This window comes from Nanorana parkeri, unplaced genomic scaffold, assembly GCF_000935625.1.
Source record: "Nanorana parkeri isolate BGI_ZX_2015 unplaced genomic scaffold, ASM93562v1 scaffold484, whole genome shotgun sequence".
Lineage (NCBI taxonomy): Eukaryota > Metazoa > Chordata > Amphibia > Anura > Dicroglossidae > Nanorana > Nanorana parkeri.
In genome coordinates, this window is record NW_017306752.1 from 767,567 (window position 1) to 789,963 (window position 22,397).

Below are 22,397 nucleotides of genomic sequence, written 5' to 3' on the forward strand. Positions count from 1 at the left end.
GACAATAGGAAACTATTGGGCGGAGCTAGCTGTCACTGCTAGCTCCGCACAATCGTTTTCTATTTACTTTTTTTAACTTTTTTCACTCTTTTTCTGTTCTGCTCGGTCCCTCTGAGGGACCGAGCAGAACAGCTGAGCCGAATGCCGCTCATCGGCATTCGGCTATTCACTCACTGCTGTTCGGCATCTTTAAGAATAGCCCGAACAGCAGTGAGAAGCCTGCCAGAGGTTCGGCTCAGCCGATCCAGATGTTGGATCGGCTGAGTCGAACTCCTTCTGAACTTCGGGTTGGCCGAACATGCGGAGCATGTTCGGCCGACCTGAAGCCACGCGAAGCAAGCCGTACCAGCCTGAAGTGAATAGCCGAACAGTGTTCGGCTCACTTCACTTCAGATCGGTCATTCACTCGGCTGCCCTCGGCAGCTTAGTGAATAGACCCCTTAGTGTAAGTCTGCTGCAGTAGAGGCGCTATCTCCTACCTTCCACTGCAATAGAAAAGCTGTTGTAGTCACCTCTTCAGCAGTCCATGTTCATTAAAACACAACAATACCTCCACCATTCTCTTCAGTTTTTGACATCTCCAGGATTGTCAGATACCTGAATCTGCTGCTACATACTATGATTCCATTCTTTGACCCCTATGTCATTATAGGAAACAGCAGAGACATAAACATCCGAAGATCAAAGCACAGCAAGCAGCAGAGGACACAGGCATACAACACTGATGAGGCTGATAGAGATTGCAGTAATTTAATGAACATGGACTGCTGAAGAGGTGAGTATAACCAGTGGCGTCACAAGGGTCATGCGGGGGGTGTGGCCCGCACGCGGGTGACACCATTGGAGGGGTGTCACCCCTCTAAAAAGTCTGGCACTTGGTCATGGACCGAGAGCCTGACAGTGTCAGGATAGAGGAGGGGACCCAGCGGCATACCCACTGGGTGAACATGCCCTCCTCTCTCAATTAGATGGCCGCGCATGCGCGATGATGTCATCACGCATGCGTGCGGTGACATCACGAGCATGCACGATGATGTTGCAGCAGGGTGTCACCCGGCCTTAGGACGCCCCTGAGTACAACAGCTCTTCTATTACAGGGAACTTTCAGTAGAATGTATTTCAAAGGACTGATAGGGCAGCAGCATAATACCACAGACATGCTCCTGTGTGTTTAGGAGAATCAAGGTTGGCTATATTATGGAAGCCAGACTGTTTTCTAACATCTGACCCTGGTCTTATTTCCAAGAGGAATTTATTTTACTTGGGTCAATGGCAAGAGTAATGGATGTTAGCATTTCTCCATTTTAGCAAATTGTCTTATAGAGCTGAAAACATCTTTACCTCCTAAATGGATTTTTTTAATGGAAACATTTTGTTAGACAGAGAAGTATGCTGCATTTTTAAACACTTTATCGTAAATGCTGGTTCTCTGGCTGTCTTTTGCTTTAATATTTTCTGATAAAAAATTAGAGGCACCAGAATTGGCATTGGACATCAACACAGCATAGCTGTTCCAAGACATAGGGGTTGATTTAGTAAATGAATTTAGAAACTGTTCACTTGGACTTTCCAAACTAAATGTTTACTGGTCTTGGTAAATAAGGAAAAACAATGTTCACTTTAATTATCCAGTTGGCAAGAAAAAACAAACTGTTTTTTAACCGCCATTGCACATGATTTGCATTACCAAAATGTACTTCAGGTCACTACTAAAATGGACTCCAAGAGGTCACATTTTCATTGTTTATTTGCTAAACCAAAGTCTATTAATAAAGTTTTGAAAATTGTGCCCGTTTTTATGCAATTACAAAAATTGCATTAAAAAAGCTGCAATAAATGCAAACAAATAATTAATTATTAAATACATTCCTAGAAACAGAAAGCTCTTTGTGTACCTTCTTATGCAGACAAACAACCAAACAATAGATGAATGTGTACAATTGTAAGAACAATAAGTATTGATAGAGGTTCAATTATACTTGCCAATATTTGTTAGCATTTAATTACATCCATCTATACTGTCTTTATACAATCTAGAGATTTTTACTAACAAATAATGTTGCAGTATACACATAAAAATATAAAATTGTTAAAACATAAACTAGTTGCCAGGGTTGAATAAGGCTTCCTCTGCAGGAAAACTATAATTTGTACAGTCAGACAGGGTGGTGAACACTATGGTGACAACCCAGTATTACAGAGAAGTCAAGAGACCTTAGAGACAGCACCAGGCACATGGTATCAGAATGAACAGTGATGCAGAAAACTGCTCTTAAATTGTGAAATCTCAAAAGAACCCAGGTCATAACCTGCTGTCATCAAGCCAGAATCCATAACTTACTGACATTTTAAATTGCTCAGCATTTATAAACCACCATAACCTCCCACATCACAAATGTGATTTATTCACTAGCAAGGAAGGGTGCTTCATGTTATCACACAAGACAAGCATTGCAGACAACTGTAGGCATACCCTATTTTTGTAAGAGCTCTTGCAGTGAGCAGGCTGCCTAACTGAAAATACATTGCCAAGCACACTACAATACATTATCCACACAAATTATATCTTACATTTACAGCTTGACAATACTGCTACAGTGTTCTTAACACTGTTCCAAATTCAGATTTAATGATGACAGTGCAACGAATCACATAAATGTCTATGAACCATTTAATAATAGTTTGCAGTTTTTTTCTGAAACACTCCATAATATTTATGCACGCCTGGAAATTGCAGGTGTACAGGATATATAATGCTCACTGTGTGACTGTAATACTATTGTACACAACATTCTTAGTGCTATTTAGCTAACAAATCTAGCATCATAAAGCAGCATTCTAATATTGCTTTCATGGATGCGTTTGTAAAATGTTCAATTAACAGCAGGTGGCAACCTTTGAAAACAAGATTGCAGTCTGCTTCTGTCTTGCCTTTTTTTAACTTTTATTTTTCACATGCAGATGTTTGAAATAAAATCTGAAATGGAAGCCCTGCATGTTTGTTTTTTATATGAGATAAATATGTCCTTGCTGTAATTATCCGGGCAGGAAACTACAAATGAATCAAGTTTGGGTAATAACACAGTATTAACATGTGCAGTGTTCTAAATAGCAGATGGAAAAATCAGTGTACATACACTACCTATTATCCTCCTGCCCGCATAGTTCCATGTGTATGTACCAGCCTGGTTATCTATCTGTGTGTCTATCTATCTATCTATCTATCTATCTATCTATCTATCTATCTATCTATCTATCTATCTATCTATCTATCTATCTTAAATATATAATTCATCTGTCTGCACAGCATGCTCTCTGTAATATCTCTGCTTTCTCTCGCCTTCCTTCTATCCCTCGGTAGCTTCTTTGATAATATTTGACTAAAACCAGGCTCATACTATCAATGAGAATATAATTAATTATTAAATACATTCCTAGAAACAGAAAGCTCTTTGTGTACCTTCTTATGCAGACAAACAACCAAACAATAGATGAATGTGTACAATTGTAAGAACAATAAGTATTGATAGAGGTTCAATTATACTTGCCAATATTTGTTAGCATTTAATTACATCCATCTATACTGTCTTTATACAATCTAGAGATTTTTACTAACAAATAATGTTGCAGTATACACATAAAAATATAAAATTGTTAAAACATAAACTAGTTGCCAGGGTTGAATAAGGCTTCCTCTGCAGGAAAACTATAATTTGTACAGTCAGACAGGGTGGTGAACACTATGGTGACAACCCAGTATTACAGAGAAGTCAAGAGACCTTAGAGACAGCACCAGGCACATGGTATCAGAATGAACAGTGATGCAGAAAACTGCTCTTAAATTGTGAAATCTCAAAAGAACCCAGGTCATAACCTGCTGTCATCAAGCCAGAATCCATAACTTACTGACATTTTAAATTGCTCAGCATTTATAAACCACCATAACCTCCCACATCACAAATGTGATTTATTCACTAGCAAGGAAGGGTGCTTCATGTTATCACACAAGACAAGCATTGCAGACAACTGTAGGCATACCCTATTTTTGTAAGAGCTCTTGCAGTGAGCAGGCTGCCTAACTGAAAATACATTGCCAAGCACACTACAATACATTATCCACACAAATTATATCTTACATTTACAGCTTGACAATACTGCTACAGTGTTCTTAACACTGTTCCAAATTCAGATTTAATGATGACAGTGCAACGAATCACATAAATGTCTATGAACCATTTAATAATAGTTTGCAGTTTTTTTCTGAAACACTCCATAATATTTATGCACGCCTGGAAATTGCAGGTGTACAGGATATATAATGCTCACTGTGTGACTGTAATACTATTGTACACAACATTCTTAGTGCTATTTAGCTAACAAATCTAGCATCATAAAGCAGCATTCTAATATTGCTTTCATGGATGCGTTTGTAAAATGTTCAATTAACAGCAGGTGGCAACCTTTGAAAACAAGATTGCAGTCTGCTTCTGTCTTGCCTTTTTTTAACTTTTATTTTTCACATGCAGATGTTTGAAATAAAATCTGAAATGGAAGCCCTGCATGTTTGTTTTTTATATGAGATAAATATGTCCTTGCTGTAATTATCCGGGCAGGAAACTACAAATGAATCAAGTTTGGGTAATAACACAGTATTAACATGTGCAGTGTTCTAAATAGCAGATGGAAAAATCAGTGTACATACACTACCTATTATCCTCCTGCCCGCATAGTTCCATGTGTATGTACCAGCCTGGTTATCTATCTGTGTGTCTATCTATCTATCTATCTATCTATCTATCTATCTATCTATCTATCTATCTATCTTAAATATATAATTCATCTGTCTGCACAGCATGCTCTCTGTAATATCTCTGCTTTCTCTCGCCTTCCTTCTATCCCTCGGTAGCTTCTTTGATAATATTTGACTAAAACCAGGCTCATACTATCAATGAGAATATACTCAGTGGGTAATCTCTGGAATGAAGTATACTATAGATGATTAACAAACAATTACGGTACATTACAAATTATTCATTCTGAAAAATTGCCAACATATGCCCCATTTAATAAAACCTTTTTTGTTCTCACTGCATAGGTATTTAGTTTAGGAATTACAAAAGCCACAATTCAATTAAGTCAGACTTTGTCTTTCTCCTGTTTCTAGGAGATGTTTGCTGAGAAAATAAGGAGGCTGCTAATGCTGACATCCGCATCTAAAACTGCTAGTCATGTTTTACTATCGTTTCCCTCGGCAATTCACCCTTGTCCTCCCATGACTGTGGTTTAACCTGAACAATGTTTTTTGTATGGCGGACATGTCTCCAAGTAAAAAAAACATTTCCCAAAAACATTTTGGAAGAAGGTACATAAACTCACATTCAGCGTCTTGGATTTAAAGCAAATATGGACCCAAGGGTAACTCTTTTAAATTAACCTATATTCAACCTCCCCAAACATTCTCAGACTCTAGTGTTCTTTATAATGCTAGTTGCTGAAATATTAATAGCATGGTCCTGAAACAGATCTCCAATTCTTATAGTTACTACCAGGACTAAGGGGTCTATTCACTAAGCTGCCGAAGGATCTAGCCATAGCTTCGGCTGATCCTTTGGCTAGCTTCGGCCCCAGGACCCCTTCGGTTCAGTAGAACTGAAGGGCTGCTGTATGGGCTATTCACTATAGCCCGTACAGCTCCCGAAGTTGGCTGAGCGGCTCAGTCGAGCCGAAGGCATATGCCTCTACTTTTTTAACAATTTTTCTATTCTGCATGGTCCCACAGAGGGACCAGGCAGAACAGCCGAGCCGAATGCTGCTCAACGACATTCAGCTGTTTACTCACTGCTGTAACTCACTGCTGAGAATAGACCGAACAGCAGCGAGTAGCCTGCCGGAGGTTCGGCTTAGCCGATCCAGATGTTTAAGCCACACGAGCCACCCAATGTACGGCTGATTTCAGCCGTACCAGCCTGAAGTGAATAGCCGAACAGCGTTCGGCTCACTTCCCTTGGGGTCAGTTGGTCACTTGGTTGCCTACTGCAGCTTATGGAATAGACCCCTAAGAGTTCATAAATCATAGCTCATGAAAAGCCTGCGGGCATCGTAAAAAGTACACAAGAAAACATTAAGAAGGTCTGAAATCCTTGGATCCTTGGATTCAGTTCCTAAATTTACCATTGGCACTTTCTAAGTTCTTAACTGGTCCCTCTTTACTCCTTTATAATGGATTTACCTTCCCTTTTTACCTGGTTATCAAAACTTAAGCTTTGAAGTGTCTCCCTATTGTGTTTTTCTCTTTTCTCTGTCTATTTACTTGTTCTTCTGTAACTGAAGGAGACTGTACATCTATACTCAAAAGGTATATTTAAATAAAATTGTTGTTTTTACCCGAATAACTAATATCAGGCAAAATAGTGTACCTTCAATGTAAAATAATGACAATAGTGTCTAATATTTTTTAATTGATCATTTTTATTGTACATTTTTCATAAAAATCTATGGAAGAATAAAGCTGCTCGTTACCAGGCTGCTATGCTAATCCAGTGGTGTTAATATTTTCTAAAGTAATGACATGGAACTACCATACAGATTAGGTGACCTGACTTTCTAATCTGTGTGCTTTTTGCAGGTCAGTGACTGAGAAGGTACCTCTGCAGTTAGTTTCCTTTCGGAAATGGTTCAGAAATGGAAATTCTACATGCTGCTTCCCCAGCTTCCAGCCGTTGATCTCTCCTCCAGTAACTGTATTACATCACTTCCAGTGTCACTCTTACAGTCTCCGGCTCTTAGAGCCAGGAGATGAAGCTGGGGAAGCAGATCTTCCCTAGGTGACATTAGGGGTCTGAAAGACCCCTGATGTCTCCATAAAGAGGACCTGTCACACCCTATCTGCTATTAGATAGGGTGCTTTTTATCCCCCTATGTAAAAGCAATAGGGTTAGTGTAAAAAAAATCAAAATAAATAAAGTGTTTACAAATTCTAAAAATTAAAGTAACATAGAAAAAAAAGTCCCCACGTGCATGCACATACACACGCAAACGCGCGTTGGTGCGCCTATGTGCGAAAGCGGAAATTGGGGTACACATGTTACATATCGCCGCGAACGTTGAAGTGAGGGCAATAATTCTAGGGCCATCATTCACTGTTAACACTAAACTGATGAGCGGTCAAAGCGTTGAAAATGTTCCCTAAAATTCCCCGAAATTTTGGGAATTGACTTTGTGTGCAGCTTCATGGGTGAACGCAATTTTAAGGCTTGACATGTTTGGTATCTATTTACCCGTCGTGACCCCATCTTTCATATTTTACCAAACAATTGGGTTTTATATTATGTTTCTGTGTACTAAATTTTAATTTAGTTTATTTTTTCCTAAAAATACTGGTTTGATAAACATTTGCGCAAAAACCGGCATACAAAATTGCAACTAGCATTATTTTATTCTACAGGGCCTCTGCTTTCAGAACATATATAATTGTTTGGGGGTCTGAAGCTGTTTTCTAGCCAAACATCTATATTTGATCATGTGTGCGCAAATAATAAGAAAATGCCCTGGACAGCAAGTGGTTAATAATAATAATAATAATAATTAAAGGTACAACAATGGCATGTTGATACATGAGATAACAGAGGGCAGCTTGTAAATGGACCCTAACATACTGAATATGAACATATTTGAAATATTTTTTACATGCAGTGGTCAAACGGGGTTTGTGATTTTAAATAGCCAGCTTTTTTCATTTAATACATGTTTGACATCTTTTTCCTCTTCACTGAATTCCAAATGGCACTACTTCTCAAAACATTAGTAAACTGTTTCTAAAAAGTAAGAATATCCTTAAAACTTGGCCTAAGACACAATATACCAACCCTGACTTTTTATGTGTGGTCTGATGTTGCACTTAAATGCCATTTCTTTGAGTGACAATGTCCTATGTTACTATACTCCTACTCTTATTTTTAGATTACATTTTTGGCTGCTCACAAATGTGAAATATGTTAATACTTGTGGATACTCACAGAAAAATAATAATAGTTATTTTCTAATAATAAGCCACAAACACACAGCTCCACCTACAGCCAATAACTAGTGTATGATCAAGGTATTCCTCATTACCTCCAAGCTTTAACAAACAAATACCAGCAGCACTTCCATAAACCATTAAAAAGTCCATATTTTATTATATTCCATCCGTACTTGAAAAAGACCCAGGTCAAAATGCCCAGCTGGGGGTTTTGTACTTGATGCTTTATGCCGGGCCAAAGCAACTTCAAACTTTGGATGCTTATCGGATCCTATCGGGATGAATACAGTACGTGTGCTTCGCTCTTTATAAACACTTATCATGCTTTTTAAGTCTGAACAGAGAGATCTGTTTACTGAACTCATATTTTGCATCATTTATAGACTTTGATTAAATGGAATGTTTCCTTTGATGCAATTGTGCAATACCCAGAATATTCAACAAGTGACATATTATGGCAGGGATTTTTTATATGATGAAATGTATTAAAAAAAAATACTTTTTAAAGTCATAAGGAGGTGCTGACTGTGCTTGTATGCTAGGTATTGTCCAATACATAGATGACTGTGCATGGTATACTGATCATAATTGGACTAGTAGTGTGTAAACGGGTAGACACCACGGTCATAATGTGCAATAGTAAGTTTAACCCCTTGCCACTGGTGTAAAATATAGATGCAGCATCACGGAAGTGGACTTTCTTCTGTGGTGCCGCATCTTTGTAGAATGCGTTTGTGCTGGGAGCACGCTCAATTGTTCACCCTCAACACCCAGACCCAACTGTCATAAAAGCTCCTGGTCTCAGACTAATAATTGAGAACTGGAAGGATTGGCTGCAGGTCACATGAACACTGTAATAACCAATTACAGTGATCACTGTGAATGGAAGCCCCTCCTGTACTGTTTGTCCTCTGTGAGGAGAAAAGGATTAATTGTATCTTTCTCTCAAGATATATACATTAGCATTTACCACCAAACAAAGGCCTAATTTATCCTGTTCGTTCTTTTAAGGATTATTTTACCTTCCATCATTAGGGGTTAATGTGATTTAAAAAAGAAAGCTGAGCATGATTAATAATAAGAGATTTAGTACTGGGTACATTTTAATAACAGGGTTTAGTTACTTTAATTATACTTTAACTGACCATACTATAGTAAATTAGTGGCACCCCAGCATGTTCTGTGTTGCAGAAGTTATTTAATTAGTTTGCATATTTGCTACAGTAGAGAATCAAAATGTGCACATTTGCATTCAAGTTATGTACTCTATGAATGCTCTCAGGGACTAGGTTGTTGGAGGAGAGTACCTGCAGCCAGTGGCATACCTAGGGTGGAGGGGTCAGCCCACACCAGGTACCACTGGTTAGAGGGTGCCTTGGTTATGATTAGTTACACACATTCTCTGACTTACCCAGCAGTGTGATATGAGCTGCTTCAGTGCTGTCTAGTGCTCTCTTGAGTTTTGCAGCACACTCTATGCCTCAACCCTGTCTTCTGAGTCTGTTCAAGCATGTAGAATCATTGAGCTGTACCATAGCAGTGCTGCAGTACATATGAATGAGCCAGCTGAATAACACACAGGGGATGGAGTCAGACTCCGGAGAAGGAGGGGAGCAGTCAGCAGCCTGAGCAATATATCAATCACCTCCCAAGGAGGCTGCCATTGATTTCTACCCAACCCAATTCAGAAGCTGTGTCCTGATTCCTGTCCTACACAGATCCTGAAAACAGAGAGATAACTTCAGCAGGCTGAGCCTGAGAGCAGACAGCCCTGAGTCTTAGACCAAAGTGAGAGGGACTGAGGGGGCTCACTGCACGAGGGCAGCACAACTGCTTCTTACACAGTCCAGATGCCTTATAGTGGTAAATGAAAGTTTTTCGCCTCTGTATTGTCTTGACTTCTTATTTGCTTCCAATACATTGTAACAGTTTACTGTTGTCTGTGTATTGTATATGATTGCCCATTTGTGGCACATGTATTGTCAGGATAGCCATTTTTGCCTACATAATATAAAGTCCCCACTGTTTAGCGGATCCGATTACTATAATCTCCCCTGTAGGGCTGTCACTATTAAAGCTTGCAGCTTTTATCCTCATGTTTTGCCACAGTCCAATAGGAAGCCTTTATTGTCTCCATATTGTACTGCTATTAGGACTTTGAAATTTACTTATTTTATTATGCCGTTAATATCCACATGTTTTGCCATAGTGTCAACTATGTAAGGTACACCACTGCCTGCAGCACTATATTTTCTTAACTCTCCCTGCCAGAAAAAAAAGCAAAATAATATAAAAAAATCCTGTCCTCAGTCATGGTCCACATTTGAGTGGGTATGCACAGGTAGATATTATAATAAGAATGGACAGTAAAATATAAGTCCATCATTCAAAGGTAGGTATGAGCCACACCTAGATAGTCTTCAAAGTGCAGGCAACTACTAATGCTGATATATGGTGTACACATGGTCACAAGGTAAAAGATTAATTCCCTTACTGTCACTTACTGGGAGGGAATAGTCTACTTTTTAGTTGCCAATAATAAAAATCTAAAAGAAATGCCATTATTATAGTAAATTTAGATATACTCCAGAAAAACAGTCAAGCAGATGCAGAACCGTATGTGAATTGTTGAAATAGGCAACAATTTAGTTGTTTTTTTTGTCAGCAGTTCTACAGTATGACACCATTGCGGGGAATTTATCAAAACTGGAGCAGACATAATCTGGAGCAGCTGGGCATTGCAGCCAATCAGCTACTCTCTTCAGTTTGGTCAGTTAAGATTTGAAAATGAAAGAGAAGCTGATTGGTTGCAATGCACAGCTGCTCCAGATTTTGTCTGCTCCAGTTTTGATAAATTCCCTTCATTATCTTTGAAACTGCTCACTAGGGCTCAGCTTAGAAAATGGCCTTTAACCTCTTGCCGTCCGCTCGTAGTAAAAAAACGGACGGACGGCACTGCTACATCTGCGGGTTGCCGTCTCCAGATGGTAATTTTTTTCTGCTCATGGTTCTGAAATACAAAACTTAGCTTTAAGACATCCCTCAAACCTTGTATTTTAAAGATTTTTGTATTTACTTTGTCACCCTCAAAGTCACATGAACAGAACCCTATACCATGTGTAATTTGTTTTTCATAGGTTCATAGGCCCATGGCAGTGACTAGTTTCCTATGCCTTTTTTTGTACATTAACCTGCATATTAGCCATTTGGCCATAAATTTGAGTTTTAGTAAAACTCAAACAGGACTCAACTAACTCCTGAGAATTGGACTCGATACAACAATAAAATATTTGCAGAGATTCTAACTCTCACGTACATTGACTTTAGGAACAGCAGAGAACATTATCAAATATTAGGTTATGAATATCAAATTGCAGATGTTGATTTGGTTGGCTTTCATTTAATAGTTGAAACCAAGCAGGTATTTATTACATGTGTTTCATTATTAATTAAAGCGCTAGATGTTTTTTCCTCTCTCTGAAATAGCAAAGTCAAAAACAAGTAATGTTAACTGACACATTCTCATGACATACAATATCACCCCTGTGACCATTCACAAACCCTTGAGATGCAGAGATGGAGAAAGATTTAATCTACAGCTGGTTTTCTGTAACATACAGTCTAGGTTATGTTTAGATTACTCTTTTTAACATATAGCAACTAAAATAGCCCTACTTTTTTGACCACATACTTGTATGACTTAACATGCGTATACATAGGCATAAGCATACATTTTTCTGAAGATAAAGCAGAGATAATATATTTAAAGAGACCATGCCACCAGACCATTCATTTCAAACCACACTCTTTCCATAATATTATATGTGCATTTATTATATTTTAGGTATGTGTTTATCCTGTAAATGTTTGTGTAGACATCCAAAGCCCTGAGACTGGGAGCTGGGTACCCCCATCTTGAATATGGAATCAGCAGCCCCAGAAGTTTCAGAGATGTCATTTAAGTGACACTCTATAGTATTCTCCTTCACTCCTCCCCAGGTGTTATATAAAAGGTTATGTAGGGAAGGGTAGAGAAGTTGGGCCAGTAGAGATAGTAATTAGACATTCCCAAAAGAGGGGATGGCTATGGTACGGCAGAAGAGGGGACTTTGCTAGGGAATTGACAAGTCAAAATTGCTACAAATTCATAGCAAGTGAATAAACCATAATGTGTGGAAAGGAAAAACGCTGCAAGTAAACATTTTAAATACTTATTTTTCTGTGCTTTTACCTGCAATTTTGTGACAGGGTCTCTTTAACATAGCTCAATTAAGTTTTGCCAAGTACTAATAGATAAGTGAGAACCCACATCCGCTAAATGCTAAATGTCAGCAAGGAATGTACTATTCAATGTCTAATGATCTGGTTCTGTACAAACAACAGATCCCCATGTACATGACCAGCTCTAGGTCATGCTATTGACTATCAAATGCAGTAAGCATTTCTATGGAAGAGGTCTGCAATCTATGGAAGAGGTAAAGTGATGATTAAGTATGTATTAACTCCTGTATTATCATTGGGAGTTTAATTCTTCAATCACCAACACATTTATTTTCATGTATTGGGTTATTTATGAACTTTGTGGACAGCCATATCCCAACACATTCATAATAAATTGGTAATGGACTTCCTACTGTGAGAAATAAGGCTACAAGGAATTCTTAAAGAAATGCAAGATTGAATAAAAGAAGAAGGCCAAGTCTTTAAATATTGGCGGTGATAGTCTGGGGTCTAGTTATTTTTGACAAATGATCAAACATTAATGCTTTACTGTTTAAAGAAATTGTGTTTTTATAGTTATCAGTTTGTGATTTGTAATTGTTGTTTGATTTCAAACTGTGTATTCATTGGTGTTCATGAAGCACATCAGGATGTTTTCTAAATGATGTGGACCTGTCTGCAAAATCATAAGACACGCCCCCTTTCTCAAGAATCCGTGCTACACCACTCTATGATACATACTGCACATTTAGCAGGACAACCTGTCTCTGCGCGCAACAAAAGTCATTTCCTGTCAGTAGTTAGGACTCTTCCTGGACATCAGATGCAGCAAAACAAGTGCAAACCCAATCTATTCACTGAAGAAACAGATGCTGGATTTAGCACAGCACCACCATATAATATAAATAGTGTCACAATGCCCCATTTCTGTGTGCTTGCCATTATAAATCCAAATTCCTCACCTTTCAATTCATCTTCATGATCTCCTTTTTGCACGTTACTCACCAGCACTCTCATCAACCAAAACCTACTAAAAACTACCACATCAGAACACCTTATAGTGCAGTTCAGTGCGCATGAGCCTCTAAAACTCCTTAAGGTCTTGTTCACACAATCTCCAGACCAGATCTGGATGTGTTTGTGCAAATGTTTGTTTGCACATTTAATGCATTCAGGAGTGTTTTTGTTTCTGTTCTCAATTGGTTTTGCTTGTGTTTTAAGCATGTCCCAGTGCACCCTAGTGTGTATGCATGCGTATTTCTGCATTCCAGTGCAGAAAAATGCAGCATACTGTACTTTTTTAAAAGCTGTTGAATCCAAAGCCTCATTTAAAACCATACTATGTGTGCATTTTGTGGTTCAGATAAACAATGTTGTGGTCTGCAGATGGTGTGAACAGGCCCTAAGAACTTAGACCAGTGTGGGCCATGTTGCCTCAGAACAAGGGAAGTCTTAATCAGACTTATCTATCATTACATGGCCAGAAACAGGGAGCTGGTATGGGTTTTCCCCAATCTCTGTACTTGCATTGGTAAGATACTGGCATCGGGTGCTGGAAAGACATAGGGTGGGTCCCTGAGATTTGGTTTCAATCTTGGGACAGTCCTGTCGAAATTCTGATGTTCAGAGGTATACAGTATAAATCTCCAATGTGTGCATTCAGTTTGCCCTTGGGGCTTGTGTGTGCTACACGCACTGCACACATTAGGGACATTAGTGTGCATGTGACCTCTCCCCACCACAGTTACAGCCATTAAATGTTAAGTCTGTTTTATTATTCTATCATAGCATCCTTATATCTTGTACACTCTAGTGGACTCTTTATAAGAGTACATAATATGAATAACTCACTAGAGTCAATGACATCAATGGTTTAGCGGAATAAGCCAAATCTAGTTTGTTATAGCTATGCTAGAGGTGGAAGAGACAACAGCAAACCCTGTCAAGGAATCAAACCTTGCCCCACTCTGAAATAACGTTGTACAAACATCCTACACATCAATCATTTTTATTACCGTATATACTCAAGTATAAGCCGAGATTTTCAGCCCATTTTTTTGGGTGAAAGACGGCTTATACTCGAGTATATACGGTATGTAAAATAATAGAATGTTTTCCCTGAGAAAGACAAAAGTAATACAAGGCAGTTATAAACAAGCCATAATTTAATTTATTTATACCTTTATTTAACGATAAATCCGCCTAAAAGTAATATTTCAGTTATCAGTGAATTCTGGAGGGTTGTGATATCTTCTGAATTAATATTGTGTTTAATGTCTTCAGTGACAAGCACGTCTGCAGTAGTTTTTTGTTTTGCCATGGTAGGATTTGGGGTGCTCCTGCTCACCTTTAGGGTGTTCCCATTACTTCTATAACATTCTCTTTATCCAGAATAAGTTATACATGCAACAAGGAGAGTGAGTGTAAAAATCTCAACAATGCAATCTCCAAGAGATCTAAAAAATTACTAGGTTGTTTGACTGGAAGAACCAACAGAAAACTGAAACATCAGCTTTGGGTGAATTGATACTAAAATGGTACTTTGTCCATTGCTTTTTTTTCTTCTTACATTGGTAATGCATAAACTACCTGTTATCTACAATAATAATGTTATATATTTTGCAAGTACTACAAGTAATGCACAATATTTATCTTATACTAACCTGGGCATCTCTGTTCATTACATCTTCTAACATCTTCTCCAGAGCCTTCACATTGCTGACCAGTAATAGAAACTCCCTGGCAGTTTCGAGTTCTTTTCTCCCAGCCACCATCGCAAGATCTTGAACAACCACTCCATGGTCCCCACTGATTCCACTGACCATTAGCTGTATGGCAAAGGGTAATGCAACATAGATTGATTTACTGCATGGGTTTATTTCAGAACTGACACACATTTTTGTTAATAGTTAATTTAAAAAAAAATATATAAACATTTAAACAAGATATGGACCCTCTAATTTAAAGTGAAGATAATGTAGATCAATGTTCTGATCCTAACTTGAGAATAAGTTATGAACCCAGAGGAGGTAATAGAGTATCTCTTGTCTGTAACAAATGCAGCATAAAATAACTCCAGCACTTTGCCTCTGTACAGAAGCTCACTCTGGCAAAGTCTGGTGATGTATCTGGCCCCCTAGATTTCTGCAGGCAGCCCATGGTGGGTGTGAAGCACAGTAAATGAATATTTACTATATTTGCATAGTAAAATCTGGGTCTGCAAGGGCATTTGTTGCAGACAAAGTCATTTTATACACTTTTTGCTATTGAAGAATATATTTAAATTATTGTTTTCTTTATTGGAGCATATACAAGGTTGATTGCTTAGAAATTCCCCACCTCGGTTCATTCCATATAACCACTGTTATATGGACAAAATGAGAATGGCATCAGGTCCCAGCAGCATGAAATTTAAGTGAAGATGCAAACATTTATCAGAATCTTTTGTTCTTTTTTAGACATCTCTCTCTCTGACCAACATATTTTCTTTGAACAGTCTACAGTCCTGCAGCAATAGTACTACATAATGTTGATGATTTACTAACAGTCCAGCTGAATGTAAATAGTGCATAATCTAGGAATCAGCTTCAGGCAAATTACAACTCACTTTACATTATGGGGTCTATTCACAAAGCTGCCGAGGGCAGCCGAGTGAATGACCGATCAAGTTTCACATTACTTATTGATTCATATGAACATTGCTTGACTTGTGGAATCCAGGCGGCTAAACTCTACGTTATGTAAAATAATACACATCTCAGTTAACCATTTTACAAAATTTAGTGCTATCAAGAGTATGTTCTATGACCTTTGACAAGGGAGTACACTATTAAGAAATTTGTGGGCTAATTTGAACAACAACTTCAGCAGCTACTTATGGCCAAAGGCGGACAACAGTCGAAGGGATTTTACTAATTATTAGCAAAAACAAATCTCCAGAGTCCAACCTTGCTGACTTTTAATATGCCCAGTAAATCTAAAAGGGGAAGATACACATGTTGTAATTATTTATTGCCTGATAGGTCATACAAAGGTCAAATATAATAGTGATATCACTCACAAACTTGCAAGAATTATTTTATTGTCTATGCCAATTTAATGTCTCCTGTGTGAAAAGTCTGTGTCCAAGAATATCATTAATTACTGATATGATGACCCTCAAAATGGGGTTATAGCCTTAATAATTATGTACAGAAAAATATGACAACACCATAAAGCAAGCATGCTGTTCATGTAAATTAAGTATTCAGTCTCAAAATAATAATAGCTCACCACTGTAAACCACTAGAGGAGGCTTCATTGAAATATATAATCACAATAAGATTATCCTGTTTTGTGTCAGAAAAAAATATTTATTGATACACTTTGCTATCTATCACTGAATTCATTGGATATTGTCCTTATATTGCACCTTTACAGTTGTAAAATATTTCACCTATTAAAATTAATGATACCATCGTAGCCATAAAAACACAATAACATGCAGTATTGCAAACTATAAAAGTGATGTATTTCTGCAATGCTATTTTCTTTGTATCTATAAAACCTACATTATATAATATATTTTATTTTATAGTGTTCTCCAAAGTTGTATAGTCAATTGAGTGGTGTCCAGATTTCCAGATATTGTCCAAATATTGTCCAGATATTTACCTGTGCACTCCTGATTATGACATTCTCTTGTTTCACTATAAGGTCCTTTGCAGTCTGAGCCACCATGGGATGCTGGTGTGCATTCTCTTTGTCTTTTCTGTGTGCCATTGGAACATGTCACTGAGCACTGGCTCCAAGCACTCCACTCCTGCCACAGGCCATCAACTGAAAATGACACAAATAGACATAGAAAGCATTGATTCCAGCAGTTGACCATACAGCAAAAAAATGTTTTACATTATAAAAAAGGTAGTAGCAGTGCAAGGACGTAGGAATACACTCCAAAAACAGCAATGATACACATTCACACTTACAAACTGCAGAACTTTACTGTTATCCTTTAAAGTTGAACTCCAAGCACATAATAAAAAAACACCAATTAACAGTGATTTACTAAAATCATAACATATATTTTAAAGGATAAGTGCACTTTACAATAAAGTACACTTATCCATTTTGCCCCTTTACCCTTATTTTACCTAACATACCCTCTGCTGCACAGATGCATACTTGCCTCAGTCCAATGGCCACAGTCCCTGCAGTTTCCCACAATCTCTGGATATGCCTGGGCTCAGGACACAACCATATATAAGTCTATAAGGCAATATTGTGCAGGCATGGCCAGGACAGTGAGACTTGTGGCACTGAATGTAAACAAGGACCAGGGGCTGTGACGGTCAGATCAAAGTAAGTATGCATTTGTGGAGGGCAGATTAAGTTACGTCAGGGTAAAGGGGAAAAAGGAATACGCGCTTTTTTTAATATGCATAGTTAAACACCCTTTGTACATCTCTCATATGTGTGTTTCAATTGTGTATTTAGCTATTTACCTGGAGTTTAGCTTTAAAAATAATTATTGTCCTGACAACTAGTGATCAAAGCCTAAAATAGTGCATTAGTCTGCAAAATTATCTTACCACAATTTGTGTTCATTTGCATCTCATTATCTATTAATAGGTTAATGTTACATTAAATATGTTCTGCTGTGTAAGGTACTTCAAGCTGTAGGGATGTACTTAGTTATGCAAATTATTGGATATATAGCTGAAATGGTATGAGTAATAGCCTTGGCATGAAAATCCCATGTGCCATCGCACAATGTGCACTCGGGGAGTCCATACTGCTATTACAAGCAGCAATAGTGTATTGACTTAAGACAAGCAGCAAAAATATGTTGCCAGAATTATGCAAGCTCTTTTGGGAAAAAAAGATTTCCAGGCTGGATGGCTGAACACGGACATCAGTCATATACTGTGTATTATTATTACTTCTACTACAACAATGCTCTCAATGTCAATAAGTTTTATAATGTTAAATATTAAATTGAACTTGATGGGCTCTGTCTGCCATCCGTCTTGCTACGGTTGGTCAGAGACATTAGATCACAGTCAGATATCAGCAAACAATTAGACCACTGAAACAGTTATTTCCCCAACATGTTTACAAGAAGAAAAAAAATTGCATAATTAATGTTTATTAGATGTGTTGTAATTATGACCACAGTCAAACTTGGGTACCTGGGGCCCACCAGAGGAAATGAGAGTAGGATGTGCAGCGTTCCACTACAAACAGTGGGTGTAGATTACTGTGCGTGAGTTTGGAAATAATGCTTTTATTTGGACCATGGTTTCATGGTGACAGGCTTGCACATTTTACAGTGCTGCCATAGGTAACAATATCAAACCAAAACAGCACATTATATTATGACACTATTGCAGCTTATACAAGGCTGTCATAGCTATATACACTATATTACCAAAAGTATTGGGACGCCTGCCTTTACACACACATGAACTTTACTGGCATCCCAGTCTTAGTCCGTAGGGTTCAATATTGAGTTGGCCCACTCATTGCCGCTATAACAGCTTCAACTCTTCAGGGAAGGCTGTCCACAAGGTTTAGGAGTGTGTCTATGGGAATGTTTGACCATTCTTCCAGAAGCGCATTTGTGAGACCAGGTACATATGTTGGAGGAGAAGGCCTGGCTCGCGGTCTCTGCTCTAATTCATCCCAAAGGTGTTCTATCGGGTTGACGTCAGGACTCTGTGCAGGCCAGTTAAGTTCCACCACCCCAAACTCGCTTTTTCCATGTCTTTATGGACCTTGCTTTGTGCACTGGTGTGCAGTCATGTTGGAACAGCTAGGGGCCATTCCCAAACTGTTCCCACAAAGTTGGGAGCATGAAATTGTCCAAAATGTCTTGGTATGCTAATGTCTTAAGAGTTCCCTTCTTTGGAACTAAGGGGCCAAGTCCAACCCCTGAAAAACAACCACACACCATAATACCCCCTCCACCAAACTTTACACTTGGCACATTGCAGTCAGTCAAGTGCCGTTCTCCTGGCAACCGCCAAACCCAGACATGTCCATCAGATTGCCAGACAGAGAAGTGTGATTTGTCACTCCAGAGAACATGTCTCCACTTCTCTAGAGTCTAGTGGTGGCGTGCTTTACACCACTGCATCCGACACTTTGCACTGCACTTGGTGGTGTAAGGCTCTGATGCAGCTGCTCGGCCATGGAAACCCATTCCATTAAGCTCTCTATGCACTGTTGTTGTGCCGAACTGAAGGCCACACACAGTTTGGATGTCTGTAGCTATTGACTGCAGACCGTTGGTGACTTCTGCGCACTGTGCGCTTTAACATGCGCTGACCCCCCTTTGTCATTTTACATGGCCTACCCAGTTGCTTCTACTTTGTTAAAATACCACTAACAGTTGACTGTGGAATATTTCGTAGCAAGGAAATTCCATAGAACACCTGAATCCAATGATTTGGAGGGGTGTCCAAATACTTTTGGCAATATAGGGGTCTATTCATGAAGCTGCCGTAGGCAGCCGAGTGAATGACCGATCTGAAGTGAAGTGAGCCGAACACTGTTCGGCTATTCACTTCAGGCTGGAATAGCTGTACGAGCTATTGTGAATAGCCCGTACAGCACCCCTTCGGTTCTACTGAACCGAAGGGGTCCTGGGGCCAAAGCTAGCTGAAGGATCGGCCGAAGCTACGGCTAGATCCTTCGGCAGCTTCGTGAATAGACCCCGTAGCGTATATCGAGCTGCATCAGCAGTTATAATACTCAGCATGTGCATTACACACCAACTATTAACAAACTGCAACAACACATCATACAATACTGCCATAGTAGTGTTACATAAAGTAACAACAGTATATAATAAATACTTCTCAACTTTAGAATTTAAGAAAGAGGGTAATGGTGGTCTAGGGAATAAATATCACACCAACTATTTGTTGCACCATGGCAAATCATGGGTGTGGCTATGTTTTGATTAATATTGGATGTGGCTTAAAAAGTTGTGGTTAAACAGAGTCTGAGCCTACTTGCATAATGTTACACACATACACTGCGGTCCTTGTATCAATAGAATATTCCTTAATTACTGTGCCATAGTGAGAGTCTCACAATCACAGCCTGGGACTGAGGTAATCACTCATTATAAATATGCCCTACCCACAAGCAGTATTTTCACATTATTAAATAACCCCCCCCCCCACACACACACACACACAGCCACACACACCCACACATACACAATTTACAGCCTGAAATCCACCCAGAACTCACCAGACTTCACCCCTGAAATGCAATATACCACCTCAACCAAGACTCCTCCAAACACTCCTAGTGACAGCTTGTGGGACACATCTCTCAGCCATAATGCTCTTTTCTGGGCTGCCAATAGGTGCCTTTTTCATAGCAGAGAGGTATGTGGGGGCTCACTCAATAATCCTCTGGTCCTCCAAAGGGCCAATTATATATTAAAATCTGTATCTGTACCTTCAAAACAGTTTACATTTGATAACAAGCAATTAAAGTCAACCTACAGTATATTGAACTTTGACACCAGTCATATCTCTGGTTATCAGTAAATAATGCAAGCATATAATATATTCCTACTGAACCAAACCTGGAAGAATTTCTATTTATTTCGACAGCATAACACCCTATGCAGTTAGGAATCTAGTTAATATGTCTAAAGATAAGAACGGTACTTTAAGAAAATTAGCTAGAAAATTGTTTTTTTTAAATCTTGTTTGCTTTCTCTTGGACAATAAAATCTTTTTTCTTTCTTTTATGCTTCCAAGATGGTGTCATCAATGAAAATGTATATAAAGGATAAACTATTTTTTATTTGTTCTTTTTCGAGGATGCAGGGTCATAAAAAAGGGCTTGTGCTGGGCGATTGCTTATTTTAAACCTAGATAATTGCCTGCAAGAAAAGATTATAACAGAGCTTTGTAACGGGTATATTGCTGTAAAACACAAAAGGGCACTGCTGCTGTATTGTCGCTGCTTAAGCTGGAAAAATACTCCAACTACTTTTCTCCGTCATAAATGTTAGTAGTATTGCATGTCATTTAGACTTAGTGCAGGTGCAAAACTTTTTTTACGGTAAAACAAATAATGTATTTTTTCATTACTTATGTTGGATATGAAGTGAATGCATCTGCCATGCTTTAGCCTAAAATAAAATTTGGAACTTATTACCACATGTTACTATCCTAATCCATCCTCTGTAGGACCGAGTGATATATGACCTTGCCAGCTGGCCTCAATACCTACAAACAATTTCTGTAGGCAGATTATGATTATGCCCATGTGTTATGGTGGCATTGTGCCAGTCATTTGTTCCCTTTGTTTTCTAAATAGCATGAAAGTGAACAAAAATCAATAACATAACAAGGGCTTTTATTTCTCAGTTCTCAGTGAAAAAAAATCTTGCTCATCCCTGTCTCTCTCTCATTCTCTCTTTATCTCGCTCTATCTCTCTCTCTTTCATAAATTTATAGACAGTATCTCACAGAAGTGAGTACACCCCTCACATTTTTGTAAATATTTTGTTATATCATTTCATGTGACGACACAGAAGAAATTTCACTTTGCTACAATGTAAAGTAGTGAGTGTACAGCTTGTATATCAGTGTACATTTGCTGTCCCCTCAAAATAACTCAACACACAGCCATTAATGTCTAAACCGCTGGCAACAAAAGTGAGTACACCCCTAAGTGGAAATGTCCAAATTGGGCCCAAAGTGTCAATATTTTGTGCGCCCACCATTATTTTCCAGCACTGCCTTAACCCTCTTGGGCATGGAGTTCACCAGAGCATCACAGGTTGCCACTGGAGTCCTCTTCCACTCCTCCATGACGACATCATGGAGTTGGTGGATGGTCAAAGAACTCTCTTGTTAATACACAGTTATAATAGCACTCTCTTTGGCTATGTGCACCTCTTATAACACTCATGTGGGGTTAACATGAGGCTTTCTCACTGCTCTCTTTGCTAACTTATAATTGACTTTACTTTATATTTTGGACTACTATTGCAATGCATATCTGTTCTAGCACCATTATAGTAATATGTAGTGGTCAAACACTCTCCCTTTGTCATTTTGCAGCTCTCATAGTGCACTCTTTATTAGTATGTAGCCTTAATAGGAGATAAACATGTAAATGTGTTTCTCTTTTCTGTTGTATC

General features: G+C 38.5%; 1 protein-coding gene across 1 annotated transcript in view; it reads right to left on the reverse strand.

Annotated features, from left to right (window-relative positions):
- Positions 1-22,397, reverse strand: part of ADGRB3 (adhesion G protein-coupled receptor B3) — a 790,044-nt gene that overhangs the window by 445,422 nt on the left and 322,225 nt on the right. Inside the window, exons 6-7 of the mRNA XM_018560884.1 lie at positions 16,895-17,059; positions 14,905-15,069 (exon numbers count right to left, since the gene is read on the reverse strand). Of these exons, the coding sequence (XP_018416386.1) occupies positions 14,905-15,069; positions 16,895-17,059 (330 nt within the window). The remainder of the gene's footprint in view (positions 1-14,904; positions 15,070-16,894; positions 17,060-22,397) is intronic.